Here is a 16,553-nt window from a genome sequence, read left to right on the forward strand (position 1 = left end):
AGGGAACCTCTAGACACAAGCACACCAGCTCCTCCAACTCGGCAGCAGCAGCACGTTTCTCGGTCCGTGCAGTATCGTCAGTACAGTTCAGCCCGCAGTGCGAGTGCTGACACCAGTCTTGGAAATGCGCCTCAGCTACAGCCACGTCGCTCAACTTCTGCACAGCGTGAACTCACTTACGAGCCATCGCCACCGGCACGGTCCACGCGCACACGCTCACCTTCTCCTGTAGCTACATCTGTCACTCGAAGGGAAGTCTATTACGAGACTGACGGAAGTGCCAGATATCGTGACAAGTCACCTTCTAACCGTCGTCTTCAGAAAGAAGTGTATTATGAGACGAAGGATTCGACACCCTACCCCACAACTGTGCGACACGAAGTTTATTACGATGCTGAACCTGGAGTTGGTGTTCCTCCACCATCATCAACGTCAAGACACGAGGTGTATTATGAAACAGAGAAATCCAGCACTCTTCCTCCTCCGAGGCAAGATGTTTATTATGAACACAAAACTTCCACATTACCACCACAGAGACAGGACGTTTACTATGACACAAAAACGTCTACACTTCCACCTGTGAGGCACGATGTCTATTATGAAACGAAATCTTCATCTACCCTTCCACCACAGAGACAGGAAGTGTATTATGAAACAAGAAATGTGTCAAAAGTAGTGCCCTCTCCTAGACCAGACAGGTACAGAGAGCCCTCACCACCTCCCCATAGGCTGCAGACATCACCACCTGCAGACACTACAGACAAGCCTGATCGTTATGCTCCACAGCCCAATAGTGCACCAACAACTGTCACTGCATATCGCACTTACAACTACAGTTCTAGTAGCAGTTCATTAACTCAGCCTCCGTACACGTCTGGTCCTGTGCCTGATTCTAGACCAACTTACCCTGACACTTCCCCTCCTATCCCATCTCACTATCCACAATCACCACCGACACAACACTCATCACCGCCAACTCAGACTGTGATCTACCGTGATGGTCCAGACCAACCTCCAACTAAAGTTACAACAACAGTGAGAACGTACACTTATGAGCTCCCAGGAGAGCCCGGTGTTTTGCATACTCATCCCTATCCACCAGGACCTGACCATCCATACCCAGATCAACAGCCTCACAAACCAAATGTAGAACACACGGTGACATATCACGTTTCCCCACATCAGCAGCCTGAGAAAGAACCCCTCCTCCCAACACAACACCAGCCACTGGTCATACCTGCAGAGCCAAATCCTCCACCCACTGTCATCACTTACAAATACTCAAGCCACTCCAGTCATAATACCACCAACAAATATCCACCACACCCACATCCAGAGGAGCAGCAACCACTTCTGCCTCGTCCGTTCCCTACATCTTCTCCAGGACCAGATTATCCTCCAAATGGTCAACCACCAAAAAGGCTGGACGATCTTATGGCATCGTTTTCTGATACAGAGGTAAGAGGGATTACTTATAGTTTGTAATGCTTGCTTTAATATATTAGTTATGGTATACATTAATTCATGTCTGAGTCTTGAAGAAACACAGACAGGAAGTTGCATTCAGTAAGTTCTTTTTTTAGGTCATTAATTTTAATCTCACTGTTTTACATAGCTTGATGACTTTTCTCAGTTTTTTCCTTCTTGTGCCAGAAGTGGAGGTCTAGCTCATTAGAGGAAAACACACCACATTTATCCTGAGACTTTCCATCTTTCCCTGAAGCTGTAGCAGTGCATGGAAATTTAGGTAGTTTTCTTGTGTATACACACATTTCAAAGGTTTGCAAGAAAGAGTGCATGTTGTTTTCTACATTATGGTTACATAAATAGTACTTTCTGTCATGCAATCTCAAAACTTCCATAGTTTCAGCTAAATATCCCTGATCAGTTCATCAACTGCTATGAAGTTTCATTTCAGTGCATAGGTACATCAATTTTGGAACTAGTATCATACTATGTAATATACAGGGTGTTACAAAAAGGTACAGCCAAACTTTAAGGAAACATTCCTCACACACAAATAAAGAAAAGATGTTATTCCATTAAGTTTCGGGTGTGCAGCCGCAAGAAATCTCCTTCTTCTTCTAATATTTCGGCTGTATAATGTTCAGCCATCTTCAGAGTGAGCCGCAAGACTGCCGCTCCAGTGCTCACTTCGTCCCTTTATACTCGTGTACCGCGCGACTGCGCATGCGGCCACAGATGCAAATGTGCCAAAGACGTTGGTCGGCGGCAGAGACGTGCATAATGCGCGAGTTGTATCTCGGCGCATTTGCATCTGTGGCCGCATGCGCAGTCGTGCGGTACACGAGTATAAAGAGACGAAGCGAGCACTGGAGCGGCAGTCTTGCGGCTCACTCTGAAGATAGTTGAACGTTATACAGTCGAAATATTAGAAGAAGAAGGAGATTTCTTGCGGCTGCACACCCGAAACTTAATGGAACAGTGTTTGCACCGCCAAAACCTGAAGATGCACAAAAGATATGTTGACATGTGTCCAGAAACGCTTAATTTCCCAGTTGTTACATCCCATCCGGGATTTTCCATTGTTTGATTTTTGAGTGGTAGGTGCCCAGTACTGAAGAGCTCATTTTAGTTTCGTTCTTCCACCTACGCTCAATGGAGCATGTTATCATGATTTCATACGGGATACTCTACCTGTGCTGCTAGAACATGTGCCTTTACAAGTACGACGCAACATGTGGTTCATGCACGATGGAGCTCCTGCACATTTCAGCCGATGTGTTCGTACGCTTCTCAACAACATATTCGGTGACCGATGGATTGGTAGAGGCGGACCAATTCCATGGCCTCCACACTCTCCTGACCTCAACCCTCTTGACTTTCATTTATAGGGGCATTTGAAAGCTCTTGTCTACGCAACCCCGGTACCAAATGTAGAGACTCTTCGTGCTCGTATTGTGGACAGCTGTGATACAATACGCCATTCTCCAGGGCTGCATCAGCGCATCAGGGATTCCATGCGACAGAGGGTGGATGCATGTATCCTCGCTAACGGAGGAAATTTTGAACTTTTCCTGTAACAAAGTGTTTCAAGTCACGCTGGTATGTTCTGTTGCTGTGTGTTTGCATTCCATGATTAATGTCATTTGAAGAGAAGTAATAAAATGAGCTCTAACATGGAAAGTAAGTGTTTCCGGACACATGTCCACATAACATATTTTCTTTCTTTGTGTGTGAGGAATGTTTCCTGAAAGTTTGGCCGTACCTTTTTGTGACACCCTGTATATGTACCTCAGAATTATTTCTCCCATTACTGCTAGTGCTACCTGTTCAGTAACAAACTAACTGAAGAGACCAGAACAGTAGACAAAAGATATAGGCAGCAGGAAATTTTACATTAGGCCAGTACATCGTTTGGCTGTGTACAAAGCAATGGACAGATTAGAAATTCTAATCTAACTGTCCACACAAAACACATTGTTACCATGTTTTAATATTTCGTGTTAACATAAATTCTACAAGTTTGCGATAGATTTATTCCTTTGACTAAATATATGCTGTAGTTCAGCCACTAACTAAACTGAAAGACAATGATTTTGAATACCGTTTATACACTGAAGAGCCAAGAAAGTGGTACACCTGCCTAATATCATCCAGGGCCCCTACAAGCATCCAGAAGTGCCACAACATGATGTGGCATTGACTTGACTAACGTCTGAAGTAGTGCTAGAGGGAACTGAAACCATGAATCCTGCAAGAGCTGTCCGTAAATCCATAAGAGTACAAGGGGATGGAGATCTCTTCTGAACAGCACATTGCAAGACATCGCAGATATGCTCAGTAATGTTCATGTCTGGGGAGACTGGAGGCCAGCGAAAGTGTATAAACTCAGAAGAGTGTTCCTGGAGCCACTCTGTAGCAGTTCTGGACGTGTAGGCTGTCACATTGTCCTGCTGGAATTGTCCAAGTCTCTTGGAATGCATAATGGACATGAATGGATTCAAGTGGTCGGACAGGATGCTTATGTACCGGTCACCTGCCATTCAAAAATCAAACAATGGAAAATCCCGGATGGAATTTAACAACTGGGTGGGGATAAGGAGGAGGCTGGGGAAGGGAGGGGGAGGGATAGTAGGGTAGGGGTGGCGGATAGTGAAGTGCTGCAGGTTAGATGGAGGGTAGAGGAGAGGTGGGGAGTGGTAACAGAAAAGAAGTAAAAAGACTAGGTGCAATGCTGGGATGACAGCTATGTAGTCTGGAATGGGAACAGGGAAGGGGCTGGGTGGGTGAGGACAGTGACTAACAAAAGTTGAGGCCAAGAGGGTTGTGGGTACATATGATGCATTGCAGGGAAAGTTCCCACCTGTCCAATTCAGAAAAGCTGGTGTTGGTGGGAAGGATGGCACAGGCTGTGAAGCAGTCATTGAAATGAAGGATGTCATATTTGGCAGCATGCTCAGCAACAGGGTGGTCCACTTGTTTCTTGGCCATAGTTTGTCAATGGCCACTCATGCGTACAGGCAGCTTGCTTGTTGTAATGCCCACTTCAAATGCAGCACAGTGGTTGCAGCTTAGCTTATAGATCACATCACTGGTTTCACAGGTAGCCCTGCCTTTGATGGGTATGAGCCATGAGATAACGGGTTGGGAGCAGGGGTTGTGTAGGGACGGACAAGTATATTATGTAGGTTGGGTGGACAGCGGAATACCACTGTGGGAGGGAGAGTGGGTAGGACATTTCTCATTTCAGGGCACGAAAGGAGGTAGTCGAAACCCTGGCGGAGAATGTGATTCAGTTGCTCATTCTCCACCAGGGTTCCGACTACCTCTCGTCTTGCCCTGAGTGTCCTGCTCACTATCCTTCCCACCCTCCACAGTGATATTCCGCTGTCCACCGAACCTACACAATATACTCATCCATCCCTACACAACCCCTGCTCCCAACCCCTTCCTCATGGCTCATACCACTGTACTAGACCTAGGTGCAAGACGTGTCCCATACATCCTCCCACCACCGCCTACTAAATCCGGTCACAAACCTCACCTATCCCATCAAAGGCAGGGCTACCTGTGAAACCAGTGATGTGAACTATAAGCTAAGCTGCAACCACTGTGATGCATTCGAAGTGGGCATTACAACAAGCAAGCTGCCTGTCCGCATGAATGGCCATTGACAAACTGTGGCCAAGAAACAAGTGAACCACCATGTTTCTGAGCATGCTGTCAAATATGACATCCATCATTTTAATGACTGCTTCACAGCCTGTGATATGTTGATCCTTCCTTCCAATACCAGCTTTTCCAAATTCTGCAGGTGGGAACTTTCCCTGCAACACATCCTATGTCCCCGCAATGCTCCTGCCCTCAACCTTCATTAGCCACTGTCCTCACCCATCCAGCTTCTTCCCCATTCCCATTCCAGCACTACACAGCTATCATTCCACCATTTCACACAGTGTTTTTACTTCTATCCTTTTCTGCTACCCCTCCCCACCTCGCCCTGGCCCTCTGTCTAACCTGCAGCATTTCACTGTCCACCATCCCTACCCTACTATCCCTCGCCCTACCTGTCCCAGCCTCCTCCTTAGCCCCACCTGGGGTCGCCACTCCCATCATGCTGTGGTTCTGCTGACTGCAGTTTGGCTTCAGTAACCTGAGACTGCATGTGTGTGTGTATGTATGTGGGGGGGGGGGGGGGGGGGTGTTGTTGTCTCTTTTCCACGAAGATCTTACTGGCCGAAAGCTTTATTTGTGACAGTCTTTTTGTTGTGCCTATCTGCGACTAAACGTCTCGACTATATGAGAGTAGCAACTTTTCTTTTCATAATATTGTCACCTGTCAGACTCATACCTAGATGTATCCGGGGTTCCATAGCACTCCAACTGCACACATCCCATTACAGAGCCTCCATCAGCTTGAACAGTCCCCTGCTGACATACAGGGTCCATGGATTCATGAGGTTGTCTCCATACCCCATACACGTCTATCTGCATGATACAATTTGAAATGAGACTCATCCGACCAGGCAACATGTTTCCAGTCATCAACAGTCCAATGTCGGTGTTGAAGGGCCCAGGCCAGACATAAAGCTTTGTGTTGTGCAGTCATCAAGGGTACATGAGTGGGCCTTCAGCTCTGAAAGCCCACATTGATGATGTTTTGTTCACACACTGACACTTGTTGATGGCCCAGCACGGAAATTTGCAGCAATTTGCAGAAGGGCTACACTTCTGTCACATTGAACAATTCTCTTCACTCATCGTTGGTCCCATTCTTGCAGGATCTTTTTCCGGCCACAGCGATGTCAGAGATCTAATGTTTTACTGGAATTCTCTCTGATATTCATGGTACATTCATGGACTGGTGGTACAGGAAAAACCTCAATTCATTGCTACCTCAGTGATGCTGTTTCCCATCGTTCGTGTGCCAACTGTACCACCACGATCAAACTCACTTAAATCTTCATAACCTGCATTGTGGCAGCAGTAACTGATCTAATAACTGTGCAAGACACTTGTTGTCGTATATAGGCAACTTTGACCACTGCGCCATATTCTGCCTGTTTACATGTCTCTGTTATGCATCCCTACTCTACTTCTTTGGCACTTCAGTGTATATGATGTGATCAACATGAGATCTTAATAAATATTACAGCCTCAGTGGAAAATGTCGCCTTTGTTTGAACACAATTTCAACTGCTTTAACTGTAGTATATTTATTTTATGATGTATATTTAAAATGTTTGGATTTTTTATAATTCATTTCTTGTTTGAATATTCACCATATGTTCTAAAATCAGAATAGAGAAACAGCAAGTTTATTCCTTATAAAAAAAAGAATAATTTATTTAAGAAAAGGATTTCCAAGTGAAATTAGGACCAAATAGATACAGAAGTACTCCTAAGTTGATGGCAGTCAAAAAAAGAAACAAAAATACTTTACAAAAACAAGAGTGCCTTTTGTCTAATGAAAGAGGGAAAAGGGTTGAAGGAAATGGGCTTACGTGTCTGCTTGAAGCTACCTTCTAGAGAGAAACATTTAAAATCTATATTGTGTTGTGAAGACAAGGGAATTTTGTTACTGATGTGAGATTAAAATGCTCTTTCAGCATATCAGAGAGGAGAAATTTATTTGTTGTTGTTGTTTTAGCAAGTTCATAACAACATCATTCCTGATAGTGTTATCATTCTCTGCAGGGTGTATCAAAAGGTGAGGCATTTTTGATTGACAGATGGGTACCATGTAAGCCTAGTTAATGTGGAGGAGGAAATAGGCAGTTTGACCACACAAGCCAGGCAAGGAGTCAAGGAGACAATGTACATTACTGTCCATAAAGATCAGCTTAATGCACTTACAGGAGGTGTCTAAGATGACAGCCACCAGCTTCGATATATTTTGTGTATTACCTGATGATGTCTTGCCAAACTCTTGATTCTTCGCTTACCGTGCATAATGCCACTTGATTTTCATTTTGGGGTACATGAAAACCGTGGTGTATGAAACACCCGTTGAGCCACCACAAGATCATTCTGCACGAATACGAGTAACAGCTTGAGTCATCCACGATATGCTGGAAACTTTCCCAGGGTTCGGTAAGACGTCATCAGGTGATACACAAAATGTATCGAAGTCAGTGGCAGTCATATTGCGCACCTTTCCTTTACTCCTCGCCTAGCTTGTGTGGTCCACACCGCGTGCATTCTCGTCCACATATTAGGGATGTTAACAAACAAACTAAGTGTTTTTTTACAAAAGTTTATTAGCAAAATATGCTCACATGGTACCCATCTAATAATCACCATGCCTTGTAACATAACTTTTAATACAACCTGTACACTGAGCTTTAAGTATCCTTCCTCTTTCCTCACACGTCTCCTCATCCTTTGAAAAATTACTGCCAGTTACACCTACTCATGAGCCTTTTAAACTTTCTATTTAAGTGTTAGCTGTTTTATCTGTGCAAAACACTTACTGATTTACTGACATTCCTTGGAAAATTTGGAATTAGCATTGACATAACATTGCATATGGTATTTTCTAGTATATTGTGCTCCACAATTCCATTATCAATAGACAAACAATTAATTTATTGTTTCAGACTGATATATCACCTCATCCCAAGCACTACAATGTAGAAAAACAGATGACTGCCAGTCCAGCTCATCCACCGGGAGGGCCTGCTGACACTAATGCTGTAGCTGTTGTCACACCAACACAGCAGAATGTGAAAGTCGAAGAAACTAAAGCTAAAACTGAAATAAAAGCAAGGGAAAGAACTGTCAACAAACCTGGACCTCCCGTGTTCTACCCACCTGGTGTGGAGCTCTTTTCAAAGAAAGAAGAGTCAATGGCAATGGTAAAATTTTATTTGTATATTGAATTACTTTCTTAGTCTAAATATGTATTGTACGCAGTCTTATTGTTTCAAAAACAATGATAGTCCATGTCTTCATTTTAATTTTGAACAGTAAAATTTCCAGTATGCCTAATGCACTAAAAGTGCCAAAACCATTACAGAGTCAAATAACGGCTTGAGAAATTTAATTTGAAGCAACATTGTTGTTCAAATGTGTCATACTTCAGGGTAATATTCTGAGTCACTTTTTATTACATTTAAGGAGCTCAGCAATAATTCAGTCATTGTATTTAGTGGTAATCTGGAGCAGAGTAATAGGAAGCAGAAAATATGCACATAAAACAGCCACCTACTCCTTAAATTATTGCCTATCCCACACTGACATCAGCTGAAGGTAAATTAAATTATAAGTTATAAAAGTGACTGATTCACAACAGGAATCAAAATATTCCATGCAAGGAAGCTAGAAAGAAAATTAAATATCAGACAGAGAACTAACTGCAGGATACTGATGTAATTTAAGTTGCATTAAGTTTGTGACACTGTGAGATATGCTGTTAAGGGACTCTGAGCTCACAACCATAAAATCCACAACCAGCACCCTGTTAACTTTAAGTGGTCCATTTTCAATTGTGCAAAATTACTTAGCTTTCAGCCCTCCAGATTTGTTTAGTTATAATGCAAGATGCTAAGTGCACAATATTCAGTGAGAAATTTTATATATGCCTTTTAGGTCAGTTCACTTTGTGTAACAGTTTTCCAGTAAGTAGGGCCCTATACCTTTAATGTGATGCTCGCAGGTTCGTAAAACACCTGCCTATATTTGCTATAATCGTAGGCTAAAAGTATTCTTGTCACAGGTTTCTTTAGATGTGGGAATAACTGAAAGCCAATGGTTGCTGAATCTGGTGAAAAGCATGGATGTTCCAACAACTGTTACTTGAAATCTGTTAGTTTTCAGACTGATGAAACATCTTTGCACTGCAATACAAGAAAAATCAGGTCAGTTTCACAGGATTTGATGATGTAGAACATGTACCTGACAATTTAAAGCAGTGCAAGATGTTTGAAATCCCAAGAAAAATAGTTATACGCTATAGGGAATGATGGGTAATACACAACATGCACAAGAACCAAAAGGCCACAATAAGAGTGAAAGACCAGGAGAAAAGTGCTCAGATTAAAAATGGTGCAAGTTAGGGATGCAGACTATCTCCTCTACAGTTCAAACCTGTATACTGAAGAAGCAATGAATTAAATAAGGCAACTTAAGAAGTAAGGTTAAAATTCATGGTGAAAAGATATCAGTGTTAAGATTCACTGATGACACTTGCAGAACCTGTTGAATGGAATGAACAGTCTAAGAACCACACACTAATAGATGAAGAGTGAACGGCATAAAGAAAGTAATGAGGAGTAGCAGAAATAAGATTAGCGATAAACTTAACATAAAAGTTGGGGCCACAAAGCAGACAAAATTAAGGAATTATTATATCTCAGAAGCAGAACACGGATGGAGAAGGACCAATGAAGCTAGGAGATCATAAAAGCAGACTAGCACAGGCAAAGGATGTTTGGTGTAAGTGCTCTTTTGAGATGAAGAATTGGCACAAGGGAGGAAATCATGACTAGCTGCAACACAATAGTCAGGAGTAGTGACAAGAACCTGTTCTCCTCTATATGGAATTTGTTTGTATGGTAATTCAATTGCTCACTAGTGTAGGTTGCATCATTAAATGGCAGTGCTGACACAAATTTTGGTTCATGTGACATATGCTTTCCTCAGCCTATATATGTGGCATTAGTTCAGTGAGATATAGCCCAGATTCTGATCTGAGCATGAGAGCTAATGGCTGAAGCCAGTATCTGGTATCTGATGGGCAGATGGGGGTGGCGGGTGGGGGGGAGCCCAGGTGCAGCTGCAGCTGCATTGGTATGGTTATCTGTTAGTCTTCTCTGTCAATAGTTACACATCTTACAAAAAAGAGAGCATCCTTTACCATATGGTGAAACTTACGTGATATACACTGTCTCCTAAAATCTCAGTCAACAATAATCTGCTGTTCTCATGGTGCCATAAAACTGTTTTGTTTAGTCTTGCACTTGTACCATTTTTAATTTCACTACTGTTCAACACATTTTGCAACAGCTTTGCCTCTACCTAACAGAAAGGGGAAAAATATCTTAAATTGCTGGTGATGATTATAAAATCTCCATGCACTGGACACAATTTAAGCTCCAGCAATTGTGATAAGCTCATCCTTCTCCTATTGTAAGCCATGCAACTTGCCTGTTGTGATTTATTTATCATCATCATTAGCAGCAACAACAGCCATCTGACTTCCATTTCTGGAAAAAGGCCTGCTCTAGACTTTTTCATACATACTTTGGCAATATTATGCATTTTTGTCATTCCTGCATATTTTCTAAGTACAGCCACCCACCTTTGATTAGGTCATCATCATGTCTTTCCTTATCTTTTGGAATCTAGTGAAGAATTTCATTGGTCCATCTACTATCTATTCTTCACCTTCCTACATGTCTCACCCACCTCTATTCCATTTTCACTAGTCGTAATTATATCTTTCTTCCAATTTGTTCCCTTGATATATTTGTTTTTGCCTGTCTCTCTTACTGATTCCCAGCTCACAGAGCAACCTTCAATTTTTTAATGATTTTTTTTTTTGCATTGAAAAACCATGTTTTACTGCCTTAAGTAGAAATTGGGACTACCGTACACAAGTGCTGCTCTCAGAGCATTTTTTTCTGGGGCAGAACTTTCAGGCCGTTTCACTCTGAGCGAGAGAATTTCAAAAATTCAGCCAACATGGTCTCAGGGTAGCATTGCTCACTCAAATCCCTCATATAGGGCGAGGCAGCTGTTGCACTACAGTACTTTTTGATATTCTAAAGATATGGATAATTTACTTTCACTCTGACCCATTATCCACTATGGCCTAATAAAATAGAGAATCATGTCTTATCGTAACCTTGTTAACTACTGAGATGCAGACATTTAATTCTCTCTCTTTTTTTTTTGCAAGAAACAAGGTGATTTTTTGATTCTAGAATAATAAGTTTAGATGAGTTCTGCTGCTCTTTACACATGTTCCATAAGTTTGCACACTGTCAGATAATTCTTCATTAATAAAAATCATTGTGATCCTAAAACCAATTGCACATAATAACAGTATAAAATTAAATACTTTATGGACAACATAAACCCAGAAGTGTCATACACAACTACACGAGTACCTTGTTTGGTGAAGCATTTTGCTGTTGAGAGAAACACAGAATTATGGATGGTGTTCGTTCAAATGGTGCCCCCCCCCCCCCCCCCCCACACACACACCTCAATCTGTGATATAGGACTACCCATACAAGCTACATTTAACATGTTTTTGCTTCATTTTGATGTATCTAAAAAATATTTCTGATTACAAATGTAATAATAATCATAAGCATGTGTGAGAAGAACCCCTAAATATATATAAACTTTAACTAACTTGCTGCTCTCTATGAGACAGTATGGATGATATATTAGAAAACACAATGCCAATACCAATTGCTGTCTTTCATCAAATGGCCACCTTGTCCATTTTCATATCATCTTCTGTGACAGCATTGTAGATCACTAGAGGGTATTGGACGGTATTTGTGGTTGATAAAGACTCCATGACTATCTTACATGAGTCTGCTCAAAATACTTAATTCACACATATTTCTCATTCCTTGTAAGATGTAAAAAAATGACTTCCTTATACAAACTTTTTTCTGACTTAGTTATCTGTATTAAGTTACCTCATATACAAAAGTGAAATAAAAAGGTTGTATCAAACGTTCATTGCCTTGCTCTGTTTTGCTTCAAACCACTGTACTTTACTGAATCTGGTGTTCATTTTTTTCCAGGCATCTGGTAGGAGGGCAAAGGGGAAATACAAATATGAAGCAGAAAGCTACAGTAAATCCAAGAGCAGTAGCTCAGGAGGTGCAGCTGTTGTGCCAGTATGCCTCCCCTTGTGCTGTGCAATGCCATGTGTGATAATGTGATTCTTCATATAAGTGATTGCTGGGAATAAATCTGAAAATTATTTTGTCACAACTAACACCATCAACTGGTGTCTAATTTCAAATACACACTATCCTCCTACTTGGTTATTGTATTAAACTATGCTGAGTGTTATCTTTCCCCAATAACAATTTTTTTTACTGGTACTTCATTTGGGTTTAGAAATAAGACCCAATATAATTTCAGTAATGCTGTGTTGTAAGTTACATGCTGCTCTAACTGAAGGACTGTGATGATAATTACTTATAGAGAAACTGCTAAGTGCTTCGATGGCCTCAAAAAGAAGTTGTAAAATTATAATTTTTCTTCTTTTAATGATATTGTGAGTAAATGATTCACAAATGAACTTGAGCTTTAAGGAGAACTGTGATGTCACTTATTTAGTGCGCATTTTATTTGTGAAATCACTGGTCTGAATATTTTTACTGTATAGAATTATTGATTTATATGGCATATGTTACGGACTTTTTAAAAGCTCTTGTTGATAGATGTTATCAAGTAAAACTGTTTCTGCTTGCTTTTTAATAAGTGAAAAAAGTTAACCTGTACATTGTGCTGCAAGGCTTTGTAACTCAGCCACTAAAATGAGAAGTAAAACACCATAATTTTGTAATAAGAATATCCATAAATTATATTCTTTATTTTGAATAATAATAAAGAAACATTTGTATATTTCTTCATGAAAGATGAGTATTGCATAGTATTTCTGTCTTGTCACTGTTACAACAAATGAGTTTTTTCTCCACTTATTTTCCTAATTTTAACTAAGAACACTTAAAGAGGCACAAAATTCTGATTAAGTATGTTTGAGTACAATTATGATCAACTCATAAATGCAGACTACTAGAAAACACAAAAAGTCAGATTCACTGGAGTTGGCATTTGTTATGCTACCAAAATTACATTGATTGCATACTAAAGATGGGTCGTTCACGAACTAATGGATCCAACGGAACGGTTCACCAAGATGAACAGGAGGAGCGAGGAATGAATTCTAAGGAATGATCTCTCTTAGTTCACTTCGGTTGCAGCTTTCTAGTTATAGTTCCCGGGAACGAGAAACAGTCAGTCTTGTTCCTGCAATGGCATGTCGTTTGGTCTCGTTACGACCTCTGACTCATCCCCGTCTCTGTCTCTGTCTTCCTTGGCCGGACTTGTTCATCTTTGTGTGGCTACTCATCACAGTTTCACTGCCGGCTGCCCGTTGTTAGTTTAGTATTGAGTTGTTGTTCATTTCGTTCACTGCGCTCGCCTATTCTAGATCTGTTTCAGACCTTTCTTCAACTCTGGACTTCTGGTACTTTCCGTATTCTATTCAGCATTCACGCCAATAATTAAAATGTATTTTATAATTATGTAAATTACATAAAAAATTTGTAACAGTAACAAAAGGGCATATCAGCTTACTTCATTATTTCGATAAACAACCAAAGAGATAGTTATAGTTATTACACATGCAAAGGAAGTCGGCATGCCACACACGAGTGACCATTTTCCGTCCATTTTGATCCAAGGTAAAACAGAATGTTCATTGTTAAAGAATGCAGATAGTTATTACACATGCAAAGGAAGTCTGCATGCCACACACGAGTGACCATTTTCCGTCCATTTTGATCCAAGGTAAAACAGAATGTTCATTGTTAAAGAATGCAGACCAACTTACAACCAAATGTCTGGTCTCAAATGTTGTAAAGAGAATGTGATGAGTTCTACAGCATTATTTCAGTGGCACAGGGTGGTGCCCAATGTCGCCCACTAATCGTCATCTATTGTTTCGAAGTTGTTGTTTGCATTAGCTTATTTGTTATTTCTTTACTGCCTAATTATTACATATTTATGTATTCTGCTCATAGTGGTCAACAAATCATGCATAACTGGTGAGCAGTCTGTACTTGGAGTTGGTTTTTCATGTGCCACCTTGTATTATTTCACTGTGATCAGCCACAGAATGCTACAGTTGGCTAAATGAGAGGTTTTGCAGAATCATGGAAATTCCTTCTACGAGTGCGTGAGAATTCTGTAATGAATAAAAACTCTGTACTCCAGGGGAGAGACAAGTGCCCCCTCTTGGCATCTTTCATTGTTCTGAAACCTATGCTACTAATCTTCAATTTTTCATAAGAACCATATACCATGCACATATGAACGGTGAACGAGTAAAAATGAACAGTTCCCAAGGATGAATGAGTTTGCCCATCTCTATTGCATACTGCTATAGCAATTTCAGAACTATTTAATGATAAACTTTATCTGCTTTCAGCTCAGTACACTCTTTGGTGGAAATTTTGGAAAACAGTGGTTGTATACATTACATCATAAAATATACAACCCGTCATAAGTATCTTCAAACTGAAAATAGGTCATTATCAGCCTTAATTTACAGTAAGAGAGTTCACAAGAAATGATTAAAAATATATCAACTTCATGAGATTCATGGCATAAGTTTGCACATATTATGAACCTAATAAATATCTTGACCTAACTTGTCAGCACATTAGAGGGGCATGTCAGGAAAAGAGCTGGCAATTCAGATAAAAATTTGGACAGTAAACTCATTTCCAGAACTGAAAATCACATGAGACAGGTGGCTTAGCATTCTCTGACATTAGTGTGAAGATCGTGATGCTTCTGACTGATAGAATAAGCCACAGATGTCCAAACTACTGCACAACAGAAGAGCTACAAAAGATGACCAGGAATATTAGTATAGAAAGGGCTACAGGAAAGGAGAAGTAATAATATACACAAAAAGCAATGTCAAGTCTCGACCTAAGCTACTAACAAGAACGGTGCTACATATTTCTTTGACTTCTGTCCCACATTTCTGAATGTGTGCAAACCATGAATACGAAACGAATCAAACTTCACCAAGGAGTTGTATGGGGTATTAATAAGATATGTTGCAATATTTGGAGTGAATATTTCAGTGTTAATTTTTTTGTATTAGATAGAGCTGATCATTTGAATGTACAACATTGACGTTCATTTTGGGCACTCCTAACAATGACCAAAGGACTTTCTACAACTTTTACATCCAGCTGTAATTAATTTAATACCAATGACTTATAATTCAACCTTTTCAAATAAATTTATACAAGCCCATAATAAATTTTTTGTCTCATTATGATGATGATGTTCAGTTTGTAGGGCACTCAAACGCGCGGACATCAGTACCAATTTCCAATTTTTTCACAGTCCAATTTTTACACAATCCAATCAAGCCACTGTTAGGACTGATGATGATGATGATGAAATGGTGAGGACAACACAAACACCCGGTCCCTGAGCAGAGAAAATCCGCAATCCGGCTGGGAATCGAACCCGGGACCCCGTGATCCAGAGGCAGCAACGCTAGCCACTAGACCACAAGCTGCGCCCTTTGGTCTGATTATGATTTTATAAAAATAATTGAATGAAATATTCAACTACGGTTAGGTTTGAAAAGAACAATGATATGCCAGATAATTTACATAAAATTTTCAGAAAGAAAGAAAGATGAATTTTAGCATTTAATGTTCTGTCAACAATGACATTAATAGAGGTGAAGCACAAGCTTCTACTTGACAGGAAATCTATCGCTGCAGGGTCCACCACATGCATGACTGGACACTTACTTCTACAAAAGAAAACATTTGGAAATAGATACTCCATACATGTTTATAATACCATTTACAAAGTCGTTGTCTTCTGCTGTATGGAGTCTTGAAAAACATTTATTTCGAACATCCAATAAAGCTTCCCTTGTAGATCTTCCTGTTGGATTCACTGTATGGCCAAAACTTGTACCACATATCACTTCTTTATTTCACCTTCGCACCAAATATCTTAGGAAATTTAGTTTTTGGTGTAAATCCAGTACCATTTTTATGGCGAGCATTATCAGAATTTCTCACCAGACCGAGTGTAATATGCATAAACAAATACCACTAGTTGAATTGATTGCTTTTATAAAGGAAATGCCGTAGCAGGATATAAGCTCCTGTTGTTGAAGAAAGTACATCAGAAACTACATATGCCTGTGCAGCTGTACACAGACTTTGGTGGGTTTGTAGAGGAGGTCCTATTTTTTGTTTTGGATGCTAACAGCTCTACTTGAATATTTAAAGCTTTTAATTTATAAATGATATCATTCTGAACTTTTTTGTGTAAGATGTGGCTACAGT

At 40.4% G+C, this 16,553-nt stretch overlaps 1 protein-coding gene across 1 annotated transcript in view; it reads left to right on the forward strand.

Moving 5' to 3' along the window:
* LOC126174559 (serine/arginine repetitive matrix protein 1) overlaps window positions 1–13,075 on the forward strand; it is a 377,731-nt gene extending 364,656 nt beyond the window's left edge. Inside the window, exons 7-9 of the mRNA XM_049921045.1 lie at window positions 3–1,458; window positions 8,064–8,321; window positions 12,231–13,075. Of these exons, the coding sequence (XP_049777002.1) occupies window positions 3–1,458; window positions 8,064–8,321; window positions 12,231–12,371 (1,855 nt within the window). The 3' untranslated portion in view covers window positions 12,372–13,075. The remainder of the gene's footprint in view (window positions 1–2; window positions 1,459–8,063; window positions 8,322–12,230) is intronic.
* Window positions 13,076–16,553: the final 3,478 nt, after the last annotated feature.

This window comes from Schistocerca cancellata, chromosome 1, assembly GCF_023864275.1.
Source record: "Schistocerca cancellata isolate TAMUIC-IGC-003103 chromosome 1, iqSchCanc2.1, whole genome shotgun sequence".
In the NCBI taxonomy this organism is placed as follows: Eukaryota; Metazoa; Arthropoda; class Insecta; order Orthoptera; family Acrididae; genus Schistocerca; species Schistocerca cancellata.